We start from the raw sequence: 13123 nt of genomic DNA on the forward strand, positions 1-13123 counted from the left end.
TGTGGGGAAGATGTGAGGGCACGCGTGCATGACTATATTTCATAATCGATGTTTATATCGCCGCCAACTCACAATCGAAACGCATTGAATTTTTATCGAATCTCTGAAACTTTTCCACTTTTTCTCTCATCGGATGACCTCGACACTCCCCATTCCATGGGGGAAACCACAATTCACAACGTAGACCACATGAGACGACAGACACGTTTTGCCTCTTACAACTTGTATATAAAGCGAGGGTTCTGCCACTGTCAGCGTCCGCTGAATCAGACGGCGACGAGCCTACCTTCAAATCTGTAAGATCCTGCCATTGGTCAATTTCTGCCGACGCGTCCTGAGGGCCTAGGTCCTGTGGTTCGGGCTTTTGTCCTTCTTTGTCACGGTTGAGGTGGACAAGGTACTGAGGATATAGTCAGTACTAGGCCATAAGGTCGACCCTTGATCACGCGGTCACGCACCATGCGGTAGATGAAAATCAAGACGATGGCACAACCGTAACAGGAGAGCATTGCGATGATACCTGTTTCTGTAAGCTAGCACCGGTGCCCATAAACGCACCACCAGTGTATTGTGGAGCCTGTTTTGCCTTGAATGTCTGTGGGCCTACAATGTTACCAACGCAGTAACCAATGTAGGCTGTCGTCAGCTGGGTCCGCGACCGCTGCTCACCGATTGCATAAACGATCATCTTCTTGGTGTGGCCGGCAGTGTTGGCGTACACGGCGCCCATCATAATAATATAAGGGCCCCTGCTCTGTCAGTCCCATGGTATGTTTGCAGCCGACAAACCAGTAGAAGTAGACCAAATACAGAGAAGCCAAGGATCCACCAGTGTTGGTTCGCGGGATCTTGTAGAGCAGAATAGTGCCGATGAAGGGGATCAAGCAGGATGCCACAGCTGAGTAGCAGCGCTGACCCGTTTTGACAGCACAGTACCCAAAAACGAGTGAGGAGATCCACGAAATGATACCTGTGGGAAGACGTCAGAACTGGACTCTAAAATGGCTAGCGGAGAGCGTACCTGTCGGGATACCGAGAAGGGTGGTCTTCGTCAAACTGAAACCAAGGGACTGCACAATAATGCTGTTGAAACTACCAGCGTCAGTGGAGAAACTCATTAAATGCTCACGTAATCATGCCGCCGTTGGGAATGTTCAGCGCGATGTTGATGAGAAAGTAGAACCACGTCTTTGGGTCGACCAGAGCTTCAACTGCTTGGTGGACCTTGAATGTCTTGTTCTCCATGCCGGTGCGGCTCTCAGTCATGCGACGAGTAGCAATCACACGTTGCCTCATAGTGAGCCACCATGCCGTAGTCGGGTTTGCGGGAAGCAGCCAAAACATCAGAAGAGACCAAGCACTGGTGATGAGACCGACCAAGAGGAAGAGGAGCTGCCACTGGGCGAGGGCAGTCCCCTTGTACTGCACACAGGCTGTGGCGAGGAGGCCGTTCATGACCCTTTGGTGGTTAGGTGGCACCTCTCTCCAGAAACTCACGAAGACAGGGTGGAGAACACAATGGCGGTACGGAAAGGCTGCTCATCTCGGGTGTACCACATGGAGATCTGGGACCATTAGGTGTCATGTGGAGGACGCAACTCACGATAAGTCCAAACCCAGCAAAGATAACAGACTCAAAGAGACCGAGAAGCAGGCGAACACCCATGAGGTCTGCAAAGTTGCGACTTGGCACAAGGCAGCAAGTGATCACACCCCAGGCGAGGACCATTGTTGAGCTATGGTCAGCAGTGCTGACATGCTATTTCTCAACTTACATGTACAGGTTGGTCGGAAGACGCTGCATGAGTACAAGGGAGGGAATAATTGCCACAATAGCTATTTGTTCATTAGTGGCGCCTCAAAGTAACCAGCTCACCGCCAAAGTATATGATTGCCGAGGTCCAAGCATACTCCTGACCGACCAGCTTGGCATCCTTGCGCATACCCAGAACTGCGGCTGAACCGATAGCAACCTTGTCGACGGAGCCCATCACTGTATGGTCAGCGTTTTGTATACAATGGAGGGACCAACTGAGTGCAAACTGAAGCAAGGTGACAATGATGAGGTCCGCCTTGCGAAGAAGAGCCTTCGTCTCCTTTAGGCTTGGAGGAGCGAGAAGCTCATCAGCGTCGTCGCGAGCGACGATGCTGCAGGTTAGCTCTGCCACTGTGACAGCAAGAAACAAACCTGGATATGAAGACTCCGGCTACATCTTGCTGAGCATTGGCCGCTGGTTGGGTAGCCTCAATGGGGCAAGTGTGGACCTTGATGTCTGATTGTTTCTCTTTGTCGACTGACATTGCTGGTGAGTGGGTTGTTTGAGGTGGTGTCGAGAGTGTACCTGCATCCAACGGCTTCATATACCAATCAGCTCTCGAAGCCAAGATAGGCACTTGAGCCACGCAAGCCACCGATCGGGTGGGCAGCTGAAGTCGTCGGAACGGAAGTTGGAGGAGCGCGGAAGTCGGCGGCCACCAGCTGATAAGTCAACTGGCCGACCCACGATGATCGGACGATATGGGTGTCTGGTGCATGGTGAAGCTATAAAGTACTGTTCCACCGGTAGAGTATCGTGGAGGAACGCCACTTGCTCTTGCCCATCATGTCGCCTTTTGACTTTGCCACTGCTTTCCCCAACCCTGCCGAAGCGCGCCCGGCGGTGTGAGTGCCACCACTCTATTGAGCGCGTGACTTACGGCCGTAGACTTCCCGACTTGGCCATTAAGCCATGGGTTCCTGCGGCCCCCCACAAGGCGTTTTGCCTGGTCAATGCCACTGTTATCGATTCGGCCAACGGTTGGTTCCTCAACGGCCCCCACAATGTAATGGTGGAGAACGGCACTATCACCTCGGTCCAGCCTACTGCATCGTCCACTGTCGACACGTCAGTGGAGCAGTTTGACGTGACTGGCAAGTTTGTCTGCCCCGGTCTTATCGATGCCCATGTACACATCACTGCTGTCCCCGGTGTTGAGGTTGGTAGTAGCCTTCGGTTATAGACAGCGCTGACAGTCCTCAGACCATGGCAGACATGGTCCGCTTGCCCGACCAATTAGTCACTCTGCGCTCGACATACGTCCTCCGCCGTATGCTTCACCGCGGTTTTACCACGGTGCGCGACACTGGAGGTGCCACCAAGATGCTGGCGGAGGCACTGAGGGAGGGTCTCATTGAGGGTCCCAGGCTCTTTCAATGCGGCAAGGCCCTGTCCCAAACTGGCGGCCACGGCGACTTTGTCAGTCCTGGCTTGTCGGGCGGTGATGGGTTGGGCTGCTGCGGCGGCCATGCCCTGTCGCTCGGACGCACTGCTGATGGTGTTCCTGCTGTGCTTAAAGCCGTTCGTGAGGAGCTCAAGCAAGGCGCAGACTTTATCAAGGTAATGCTTGGCGGCGGTGTGGCGAGTGAAAGCGACGCCATCGAGACTGTCCAGTACACTGCGGAGGAGGTGCGGGCCATTACGACGACGGCGTCGCAGATGGGCAAGAAGCTTGTGAGTGCAGGGATTCGGGGTAGGGTTCTGACAGGCAGGTGACAGCACACGCGTACACCGTTGAGGCGATTCGGCACGCCGTGGACAATGGTGTGCGGGGCATTGAACACGGCAACCTGCTTGACGAGGCGACTGCAAAGCTGTAAGCCACGACTGTAAACGGTGCTGACGGTCCAAGGCTGGCCGAAAAGGACATCTACCTCACCCCCACCCTCAGCTGCTATGGCATTATGGTCCGCGCGCCGTTCGAAAACTTTCTCAACGAAGAGGGTCGCGACAAGAGCGTGCATGTTATGCAGGAGGGCCTCAACGCCCTGAAGCTGGCTGAACATGCCGGGGTCACCGTCTGCTATGGCTCCGACCTGCTCATCTCCATGCACGCGCTGCAGACAGAGGAGTTCACCATCCGCTCCAAAGTGCTCCCTGCGGCGACCATCCTGAAGCACGCTACAGTGAACCCTGCGCGTATGTTGGGTCAGCAGGGTAAGCTTGGGGTCGTCTCGCAGGGTGCCATTGCAGACCTGCTTGTGCTCTCGAGCAACCCGCTTGAGGACATTACTGTTCTGGACCGTCCTGAAACTTATCTTGTGGCTGTTATCCAGGAGGGCCGTGTTGTGAGTGGTAAGTTGGAGGGCAATAACTAGGAAACATGATTTGTACGTACGGTATGATGCACCCATAACAGTGAACCCATAAAAGTGATTGCCGTTCGCTGAACATTGAAGTCGGGGAGTTGCATCTGCACGAGTTGTGGTTCCGATAGTATTGCGCAGAAGCAGAGGAAAGAAACGTGTGGCTTTTATAGGTGGTTGGGACACAAGGGTTAGAGAGCAAGAGAAGTGACTTCAGTGCTGAGGGATGTGGGCTGTGGTTGCCAACAGTGTTCCGCCATACCTGTTCTTCAAGCTCTGTGTAACTGGAAATTCCAATGTATCACTTCGATGATATAGTGCACGCAAAGGAATGACAAAAGGGTGCAGAAGACGGTGGATAATCTAATCCATGACGTGCTACGAACAAATGAATATGACGGACAGTAGTGTCCTGCAATCTCAAGGGTTAAACTTGGCCATCTCATCCGCAAAGTCAGCCATTTTAAAAAACGTCCAGTCGGGCTGAACGCTCGAGAAGTTGGACACGCCCATGACAGGCTTGGTGGTGGTGCGCGAGATCCAGGCCGCCTTGAGGCCCTTCTTGTGGCCACTGTTACCTAGGTCAGCGCAAAGCCCGGCACCAGTTACCATCTTAAATGTCTGTACGCACGGCAGGACGTCGTGCAGCTTCGAGTTGGCGACGACCAGAATCTGTTCAGGGCCAATGCCAAACTCGTCCTTGATGTGCTGAATAGCGTAGTCAAAGTTGCGGAGCTGGGGCTTGTACGATCCGACTGGCATTGTTAGCCTTTGTCTGGCACTCCAGGCCATGCTCACTCTTCTCGGCAGTGTAGACGGCGTCAAATTTGAAGTCCTTCTCGAGCTTCTGCCTGGAACTGTGCACTTGTCAGCTGCTAAGGCCATGCCAAAGCGCCGAAGAACGCACAGGTCAAAGCTGTCGTTGTTGACGTTGCTCAGGATGACTTGCTTGAGGCCCATCCGGTTGAGGCGCGCAAGCGATTCAGCTGAGTCGGGGAATGCAGGCCAGGTTCCAACCGACTTGCCAAACTCAATGGCTTCCTCTGAGGTTGCTATCAGCAAAGTGTGAGAATTCATGTGTTCCAATGAACGTACCCTCAGTAGCCTTTAGATCAAGGTCCTTGGCGGTGGCGAGGTAGGCATGCTGGAGACTGAATGTCAGCTCTCTCTTCTCCAAACTCCCGGCACTCACACCTCGGGGTAGAGCATGGTTGGGTTCTTGGTTTGGATGCGCGTCTCGTGGGGACCGAAGGTTGAGAAGAACTTGCCACGTGACAGAGGGCCCGAAGGGCCCTCTTGGGTGAAGAGGGCCGAGGCGTTGTTGACCATGCCCTGCTCCCAGTTCTAGAGTCGTTAACCATAATGGTTTAGGTAGCCGGTGACAAGACACTCACGATGAGAGTCTGCATTTAATAAAGAGCTCAATGTCAGCAATAACACTTCCTCACAGGGATGGCAACTGACGCCATAGCAATCGTAGAGGAGGGCTCTGTCGGTTAGCTGGAGCTCCCACGCTTGTTGCCCACTTGTAGTTCTGGAGGGACATGGCGGGCAGTCTGGTGACGGTGTGGTGAGTCAGGAGTTGGATGGAGTTGGATTGTGTGACGAGCTGTGATTGAGGATAAGATGCCAGCTTCAACCTTTCAGCGAACATGTTCTTCATATATGTATTGGGCTTCGAATGTCGGCTAACTACTAGTGCCTGGCCGGCAGGTGGGTTGGCTACCAAAAGGGGTCGAGCGGAAGTTGGCGGAGGTGGCCGGCGGGAAGCGGACCTGCGGCGGTTACCGCCAGATGGCATTCCTTTCCACACCGCACTCTAGGCCCCCAAAGCGCGTTAACTGGCGCAATCTGCACATGGCTAGCCGACGGGAGTTATCATGTCGTTGCTAACTTGGCCGCGGGCGCGGGTCGGCCAAGATTGTCGCGCGATTGAGTACATATCTGACTAATCTCGTTGCTTATTGTCGAATCTATCCCGCTACGCACCTCTCACACAAATACAATGGTCAGCAACACGCGCATGATCAAAGTAGAGAAGGGAGATGGTGAGCATCATTCTGATAGCTCCTTCTGACTCCAGCCGACTCGTTTGCTGCCGCTGTGGACACGGCAGTCGCTGCATTTTCACTGTGTGAGTTGGACTCAAATGACTTGCACTGATTTCAGTGCCAACATGGAGCCGGCTGTATGGCGACGGGGACGTGCGTGTGCGTAGCAAAGTTATCTTCTTTCTTGAGGCATGCCTCGAGGTCGGCGAGTTGTGGGCTGCCATGAGCACGTCCGAGTCGACCTTTGACGGCGTGCTGGGTCTGCTCCCACCCAACACTAGCCTGCTTGATGCGTGCGTTCCCTATTCCTCGCGTTCCCTACTGACTGATCCAGCCCTTCAGCTCAAGATAACTGGGCCATTTTTATGAAGACACTCGGCAGCGAGGCTGCGGCCACAAACCCCCAGGGCGCTCAGCCAGTCATCATATTCCAACAGCCCCAGCATTGCCCTTCAAAGATGGCGGCTGCCTGGAACATTGCACTCATTGGCACCCATCCTGCCTCTGCGGGTTGTGGGGTCGGTGGTGTAATGGTCGATTTTGCCTCTGAGCGGGCGGGAACGGATGATGTCTGGGTGTACACCACCTATGAGACACGAGTGAGTGAAGACCCGGAAGCCTGCGCTAATTGCATGGCAGATGCCATTTTACCTGAAACGGGGATTCGTGCATTGCCAGACCAAGCGTGCTCCGGACCTGTATGGCGGCGATGCCGATGAGTTTGTTATGTTCCGTGCAGCAGTTCGTGATAGTTGATTCCCCATTATTGCACACCTGCCAATCCAATGATTACACACTGTGACAATAAGTACATATCATTAAATCTTTAAACACACTTTGGTCTTACGCACTTGACTGCCTCAGCGATAGCCGTGAGCGTGAGCCAGTAGAAAATCCTTCTCAAGTCTTTTAACGTTTGTCTCTGCTGTGAAGGAAGAGATGGGGGCATTATATCTATTGAGGTAGTTCTAATGGGAGTGCCACACTTATTAGGGTGCCTCACTGTCTATTAGAATTTAATTGCCCGCATTTGGCCGTAAAATGTAATCAGGATATGTCTTTTCATTATGTATAATAGACATCTGGTCCTCTTAATGGATAGTCCCGATTTGCTCCCGCTTATCAGACAGTGTGTCAAAATGGCATTGGACCTCTGTAATTTATGGGGAATCGTGCACATGTATAGGAAACCGAGGATGCCGTCTATGGGAATGAGTTCAGACCCAAAAAAAGAACAAAAACGAAAAGACAGAAAGTATGCGCTGTTACGAGTCCCAACAATTTGGGACTCACGCCGCTCAGACGTGTGGGGATATTTATCATCACGTCAAGGTGATGGCAATCTTGGAAACCATTTGGAAACCTTAAACGGGGTCCATAGCAGATCCGTCACATCTCGCTAACCAAGTCGGCTGAGTACCTAGTTGCATCGCTGATCCTACACAGAACCCATGTGCTGGCACGTATGGACAGCACTCTTTAGTTCAGATGTTACCGACAGTGATGAGCTGAATGGAGTCAACAGTGGCTTTCCAAAGAACCAACTCACCTTTTCAATCATGTACTCGTCTATACCGCTCTTGCCTCCTTCGCGACCAAATCCGCTCTGCTTGACTCCGCCAAACGGAATGCAGGGCTGCGAGATGACGCCAGTGTTGACACCGACCATGCCGACCTGCATTTTCTCGGCCACACGGTACACCCTCGACACGTCTTGGGTGTAAAAGTATCCACCGAGTCCGACGTCGGTGTTGTTAGCCTCCTCGATGACGTCCTCCTCGGTGTCAAACTTAAACAGAGCCGCGAGGGGCCCGAACGTCTCTTCACTGGTGAGGGCGCTCTTGGGGGAGACATTGGTCAGGACGGTGGGTTCGAAGAAGGAGCCGTGACCGGAAACACGGCTGCCGCCGCACACGACTGTGGCGCCCTTGCCCACGGCGTCGGTGACGTGGCGCTCGACCTTATCAACCGCACGGTCATTGACGAGGGGGCCAATGTTGACGCCTTCGTCCATGGGGTTGCCGACCTTCATGGCCTTGACGCGGGTAGCGAGACGATGCGCGAACTCATCATACACGTTCGACTGGACGAATATGCGGTTGGCGCAAACACAGGTCTGACCAGACGCCCGGAACTTGGACGCAATAGTTCCTTCAACGGCGAGGTCGAGGTCGGCATCGTCAAACACCATAAAACTGAGCGTGAGCACTCATTCCGCTCATTTGATGACTCACGCGGCGTTGCCACCGAGTTCAAACGATAGCTTCTTGAGCGTAGAGGCACTCTGCTGCATGAGCAGCCGTCCAACAGCGGTGGAGCCGGTGAACGAGATCTTGGAGACAAGGGGGCTGGCTAGTTAGCATCGACTCCATGCAAACTGTCTCACTTAACGCAAAGTTCCATGCCGCACGCCGCTTCGCGGGGGCCCTTGTCCACTACAACAACATTGATCACGCCTTTGGGAATGCCCACACCCTCGGCCAGCGCACAGATGACAAGTGCACTCAACGGCGTCTCGGCTGGCGCCTTGACGACGACGGTACAGCCGGCAGCGAGTGCAGGCGCGAGCTTTCGAGTAATCATGGCATTGGGAAAGTTCCTGTCTTGTCAGTGCTCAGTGTCATAGCCGGAGTGGACACCTACCAAGGGGTGATCAGGCCACATACGCCAACAGGCTGACGGATGATCGTGTTGCGTTGGTTGGGGATCGCGGCAGGAACGGTGTGACCATACGTCCTTTACGTAAGAACAGAGAATAACTAGTACTGGACTCACCTGAGCGCCTCGGCTGCAAACCAGCTGAGGAAGCCCGCACCGTAGGCAATCTCGCCCTTGGCCTCGGCCAAGGGCTTGCCGTTCTCCGCCGTGAGGATTAGGGCGAGGTCTTCATGATGGGACTCCATGGCAGCGTGGAGCTTGAGGAGGTAGGATTGGCGCTGGTAAGCGGTGAGGGCCGACCACGATGGAAAGGCAGCGTGCGCTGCTTCCTAAGTACGTCAGTGGCGGACGGACTGCACAAGACGGACTGCACAACTCACAATCGCAGCGGTGACTTGGCCACATGGCATATTAGGCACTTCGGCGAGCTGGGCACCTGTGGCAGGGTTAATGACCGGAAATTTGGCGTCATCCGACGCGTCCACCCATTCGCCGTTGATGTAGCCCTTGGTCCGCAGGAGAGAAGGGTTGCTGAGCTGGCTCTGAGCTGTCAGCAACAACAGTGCCACACGGCGCCACTCACAGCTAGATTCTGGCCGTGAATAGTCATGTTGGCGATTCCTCGGTGCGCTGTGCCTCTCACTCTCATCGATGGAGGATTTATAATTCGAAGAACAATAGATGGTGTCAGCTTTCAGATGGCCCATCGAGTCGGCCGTGGCGCAGATTTTGTGCAGCATCGTTGGTGATTCATAACGACGCGCTATCGGAACGGTGGGCAACTTGGCCCGCGGCCAGCACCGTTTCTGCCTGCGGCCAGGATCGGCCCCATACCCGACAGTCTTGCTATAGAACATGACCGGCGGAGATTTCCCGTCTGTTCTGCAAAAAGCAACAGCAAGCCACAAAGCGACGCTTACAGCCTCCGCTGATTTCCGCTAGAGATCTCCACTGGTTGCCGACGGCAGGAAACAGATAACGAGACGGGAAAGTGGCGGCGATTTTTGCACTATATCTCTGCGGGAGTAGTGCTCTCTTAGACCACAGACTAACCAGAAATGAGCCTCAGGCAGCACAAGATCGCAGTCATTGCGGGCGACGGTGGGTTAAAGAACGGTTCAGAGCCTGACGCATTCCCAGGCATCGGCATCGAGGTGACGGCAGCGGCGCTGAACGTCCTCAAGGCGGTCGAGGCGCGGTTGGGCACGTTTCGCCTAGTCTTTGACGAGTTCGACTATGGAAGTGAGTTTCATGAGTACGGTAACGACTAAGCCAGCAGGTGCCCGTTATAAGGCGACGGGGGCGTACGCACCCGAGGGATGGCTGGACCACCTGGCGACGTCGGACGCCATTCTCTTTGGCGCCGTTGGTGACCCGGACGTACCCGACCATATCTCGCTGTGGGAGCTGATCCTACCGATGCGTCAGCGGTTCCAGCAGTACGTCAACGTGCGGCCCTCGTCTGTCCTGCCTGGGATTGCCCCGCATGCCACTGCAGCGGCGGTCGCGGGGCTCAACTGGGTGTTCGTGCGCGAGAACACCGAGGGCGAGTACTCTGGCCAAGGGGGGCGGACACATGTGGGCAGCACGCTTGAGGTGGCGACCGACGTGGCGGTGTTTACCCGCGGTGGTGTGGAGCGGTGCATGCGGTACGCCTTTGAGGTCGCGCGCAGCCGGGAGAGAAAGCTGCTCACTGTGGTCACCAAGAGCAATGCGCAGCGCTACGGCCTGGTGTTGTGGGACGAAGTGGCTGCATCCGTGGCGATGGACTTTCCTGATGTAAAGTGGGACAAGATGCTCGTCGACGCGATGACGGTCCGCATGGTTCAAAAGCCCCATTCGCTCGACACTATTGTGGCGACAAACCTCCACGGAGAGTGAGTACAAGCATCTCTCCGCGCGCTGATAGTGTTAGCATCCTGACGGATCTGGCGGCGGCACTTTCGGGGTCTATCGGCATTGCTCACTCGTCATCGCTCGACCCGACTCGGGCCAACCCGTCTATGTTTGAGCCAGTCCATGGTGCCGCGTTCGATATCATGGGCAGGAACATTGCCAATCCTGTCGCTGCCATGTTCTCCGCTGCCGAGATGCTTCGCTGGATCGGTGAGGAGGAGGCAGCGGTGCTCGTTGAGCGGGCGGCTACGCAGAGCATTTGCGGTGGACAGGTGACGTGCGATCTGGGAGGCAAACTGAGCACGGTGGAGGTGACCCGCGTCGTTTGTCAGATGGTAGAGAGGCTGTAACCCGCAGGATGTTAAAAGAATGGAGTGGCTGTATGGACATGCGGATGCGGGTTAGGGGGTAGGGGGCTGCATCGGGTTTGACTACTAAGAACTATGGGAAGAGGATACTCAAGTAGACATGGCAGTTTCTTGGCTCAATGGGACCAGAGATCAAAGTTTCTCACTCTGGCACGAAGGAGGGTGAGACTGAGTCTGATACAAAGCATCCTGTGGGGTTAGGGGGTTAGGGGGTAGGGGGCTGCATCGGGTGTGACTACTAAGAACTATGGGAAGAGGATACTATAGTAGACATGGCAGTTTCTTGGCTCAATGGGACCAGAGATCAAAGTTTCTCACTCTGGCGCGAAGGAGGGTGAGACTGAGTCTGATACAAAGCATCCTGTGGGAATGGGGAGGTAGGACCTCACCCCAGGTGTGGAGGGCTTGGGCAGTCCTGTGTTCCATGACACCACCCAAAGAAAAGATGAGGGGAGTGAAGGGGGTGGCAGCAGAGCTAGGGAGATTTCTGAATTTCTCCCTAGATACAGAGTCAAGGAATTTGTGGACAGTGGCAGAAGCCCTCTCCAGGGTGGATCCAGTGAACCCAGGTGGGGAGACAGTGGTCCTGGCCTGGACAGAGCCCAGTGACACAATGGAGATGTCATACTCATGGTTGGCCAGCCCAGAGGCATGGGAGCCAGAGATTCTTATGTCATTCCTCCTGTGTGTTCACTGTTTTGGGGGTTGACCCCCATGGGATTTGACTGTGTGCTGACTATTACAGTGTTGCCTGTCGAGTTTTGGGCCTTTGTGGGGTCTGCTGGGCCTGCCTAGACGTCCACAGTGTGCCTCTGTAAGTTGTAACTGACCCCCAAATTTTATTTGGACTTGGCATTTATTATTCATTACAACTGACATTATGCAGTGCATGTTCTTGTAATGGACCTTGAAGTGTAAGTTCTAATGACCCCCCAAATGTTTCTGATCATTGCCAGACCCCCTGCAGCGCTCCCTTGTGTCCATTCCAACCCCCAAACCAGTTTGGGGGTTGACCCCCAACATTTTGCTTATGGTCTGGTGCTGACTGCCCCAGTGTTTGTGACGTCTATGGGCTGCTGGCAACCCCCAAACAAGTTTGGGGGTTGACCCCCAAGCTTCAACGTAAGGGTTAGGGGGTTAGGGGGTTAGGGGGTAGGGGGCTGCATCGGTTTTGACTACTAAGAACTATGGGAGGAGGATACTATAGTAGACGTGGCAGTTTCTTGGCTCAATGGGACCAGAGATCAAAGTTTCTCACTCTGGCGCGAAGGAGGGTGAGACTGAGTCTGATACAAAGCATCCTGTGGGAATGGGGAGGTAGGACCTCACCCCAGGTGTGGAGGGCTTGGGCAGTCCTGTGTTCCATGACACCACCCAAAGAAAAGATGAGGGGAGTGAAGGGGGTGGCAGCAGAGCTAGGGAGATTTCTGAATTTCTCCCTAGATACAGAGTCAAGGAATTTGTGGACAGTGGCAGAAGCCCTCTCCAGGGTGGATCCAGTGAACCCAGGTGGGGAGACAGTGGTCCTGGCCTGGACAGAGCCCAGTGACACAATGGAGATGTCATACTCATGGTTGGCCAGCCCAGAGGCATGGGAGCCAGAGATTCTTATGTCATTCCTCCTGTGTGTTCACTGTTTTGGGGGTTGACCCCCATGGGATTTGACTGTGTGCTGACTATTACAGTGTTGCCTGTCGAGTTTTGGGCCTTTGTGGGGTCTGCTGGGCCTGCCTAGACGTCCACAGTGTGCCTCTGTAAGTTGTAACTGACCCCCAAATTTTATTTGGACTTGGCATTTATTATTCATTACAACTGACATTATGCAGTGCATGTTCTTGTAATGGACCTTGAAGTGTAAGTTCTAATGACCCCCCAAATGTTTCTGATCATTGCCAGACCCCCTGCAGCGCTCCCTTGTGTCCATTCCAACCCCCAAACCAGTTTGGGGGTTGACCCCCAACATTTTGCTTAGGGGTTAGGGGGTTAGGGGGTTAGGGGTTAGGGGTTAGGGGGTTAGGGGTTAGGGG

At 54.3% G+C, this 13123-nt stretch overlaps 6 protein-coding genes across 6 annotated transcripts; 3 read left to right on the forward strand and 3 right to left on the reverse strand.

Annotated features, from left to right (window-relative positions):
- Positions 1–215: 215 nt before the first annotated feature.
- EHS24_003965 (uncharacterized protein) lies at positions 216–2301 on the reverse strand (the record flags this gene model as incomplete). The annotated part of the gene is made up of 12 exons (XM_028619598.1): positions 216–242; positions 287–400; positions 459–520; positions 559–749; positions 790–970; positions 1022–1092; positions 1130–1459; positions 1498–1565; positions 1604–1736; positions 1776–1836; positions 1877–2148; positions 2189–2301. The coding sequence occupies 12 exons, from the start codon at positions 2299–2301 to the stop codon at positions 216–218; spliced, it is 1623 nt and encodes a 540-aa protein (XP_028472171.1).
- Positions 2302–2603: 302 nt separating this feature from the next.
- On the forward strand, positions 2604–4179 carry EHS24_003966 (uncharacterized protein; the record flags this gene model as incomplete). The annotated part of the gene is made up of 6 exons (XM_028619599.1): positions 2604–2662; positions 2706–2976; positions 3021–3491; positions 3530–3633; positions 3670–4105; positions 4177–4179. 6 exons carry the CDS (start codon positions 2604–2606, stop codon positions 4177–4179), a joined length of 1344 nt encoding a protein of 447 aa, XP_028472172.1.
- Positions 4180–4543: 364 nt separating this feature from the next.
- EHS24_003967 (uncharacterized protein) lies at positions 4544–5669 on the reverse strand (the record flags this gene model as incomplete). Its single annotated transcript, XM_028619600.1, has 7 exons — positions 4544–4694; positions 4755–4878; positions 4922–4980; positions 5031–5166; positions 5219–5467; positions 5518–5526; positions 5588–5669. The coding sequence occupies 7 exons, from the start codon at positions 5667–5669 to the stop codon at positions 4544–4546; spliced, it is 810 nt and encodes a 269-aa protein (XP_028472173.1).
- Positions 5670–6463: 794 nt separating this feature from the next.
- EHS24_003968 (uncharacterized protein) lies at positions 6464–6930 on the forward strand (the record flags this gene model as incomplete). Its single annotated transcript, XM_028619601.1, has 3 exons — positions 6464–6467; positions 6517–6773; positions 6814–6930. The coding sequence occupies 3 exons, from the start codon at positions 6464–6466 to the stop codon at positions 6928–6930; spliced, it is 378 nt and encodes a 125-aa protein (XP_028472174.1).
- A 728-nt stretch (positions 6931–7658) lies between these two features.
- UGA2_2 (succinate semialdehyde dehydrogenase NADP+ linked) lies at positions 7659–9442 on the reverse strand (the record flags this gene model as incomplete). Its single annotated transcript, XM_028619602.1, has 8 exons — positions 7659–7682; positions 7724–8369; positions 8409–8522; positions 8561–8773; positions 8818–8910; positions 8950–9161; positions 9213–9374; positions 9416–9442. The coding sequence occupies 8 exons, from the start codon at positions 9440–9442 to the stop codon at positions 7659–7661; spliced, it is 1491 nt and encodes a 496-aa protein (XP_028472175.1).
- Positions 9443–9890: 448 nt separating this feature from the next.
- EHS24_003970 (uncharacterized protein) lies at positions 9891–11078 on the forward strand (the record flags this gene model as incomplete). Its single annotated transcript, XM_028619603.1, has 4 exons — positions 9891–9933; positions 9973–10074; positions 10112–10709; positions 10748–11078. 4 exons carry the CDS (start codon positions 9891–9893, stop codon positions 11076–11078), a joined length of 1074 nt encoding a protein of 357 aa, XP_028472176.1.
- Positions 11079–13123: the final 2045 nt, after the last annotated feature.

This window comes from Apiotrichum porosum (genome assembly GCF_003942205.1).
Source record: "Apiotrichum porosum strain DSM 27194 chromosome Unknown scaffold_19, whole genome shotgun sequence".
In the NCBI taxonomy this organism is placed as follows: domain Eukaryota; kingdom Fungi; phylum Basidiomycota; class Tremellomycetes; order Trichosporonales; family Trichosporonaceae; genus Apiotrichum; species Apiotrichum porosum.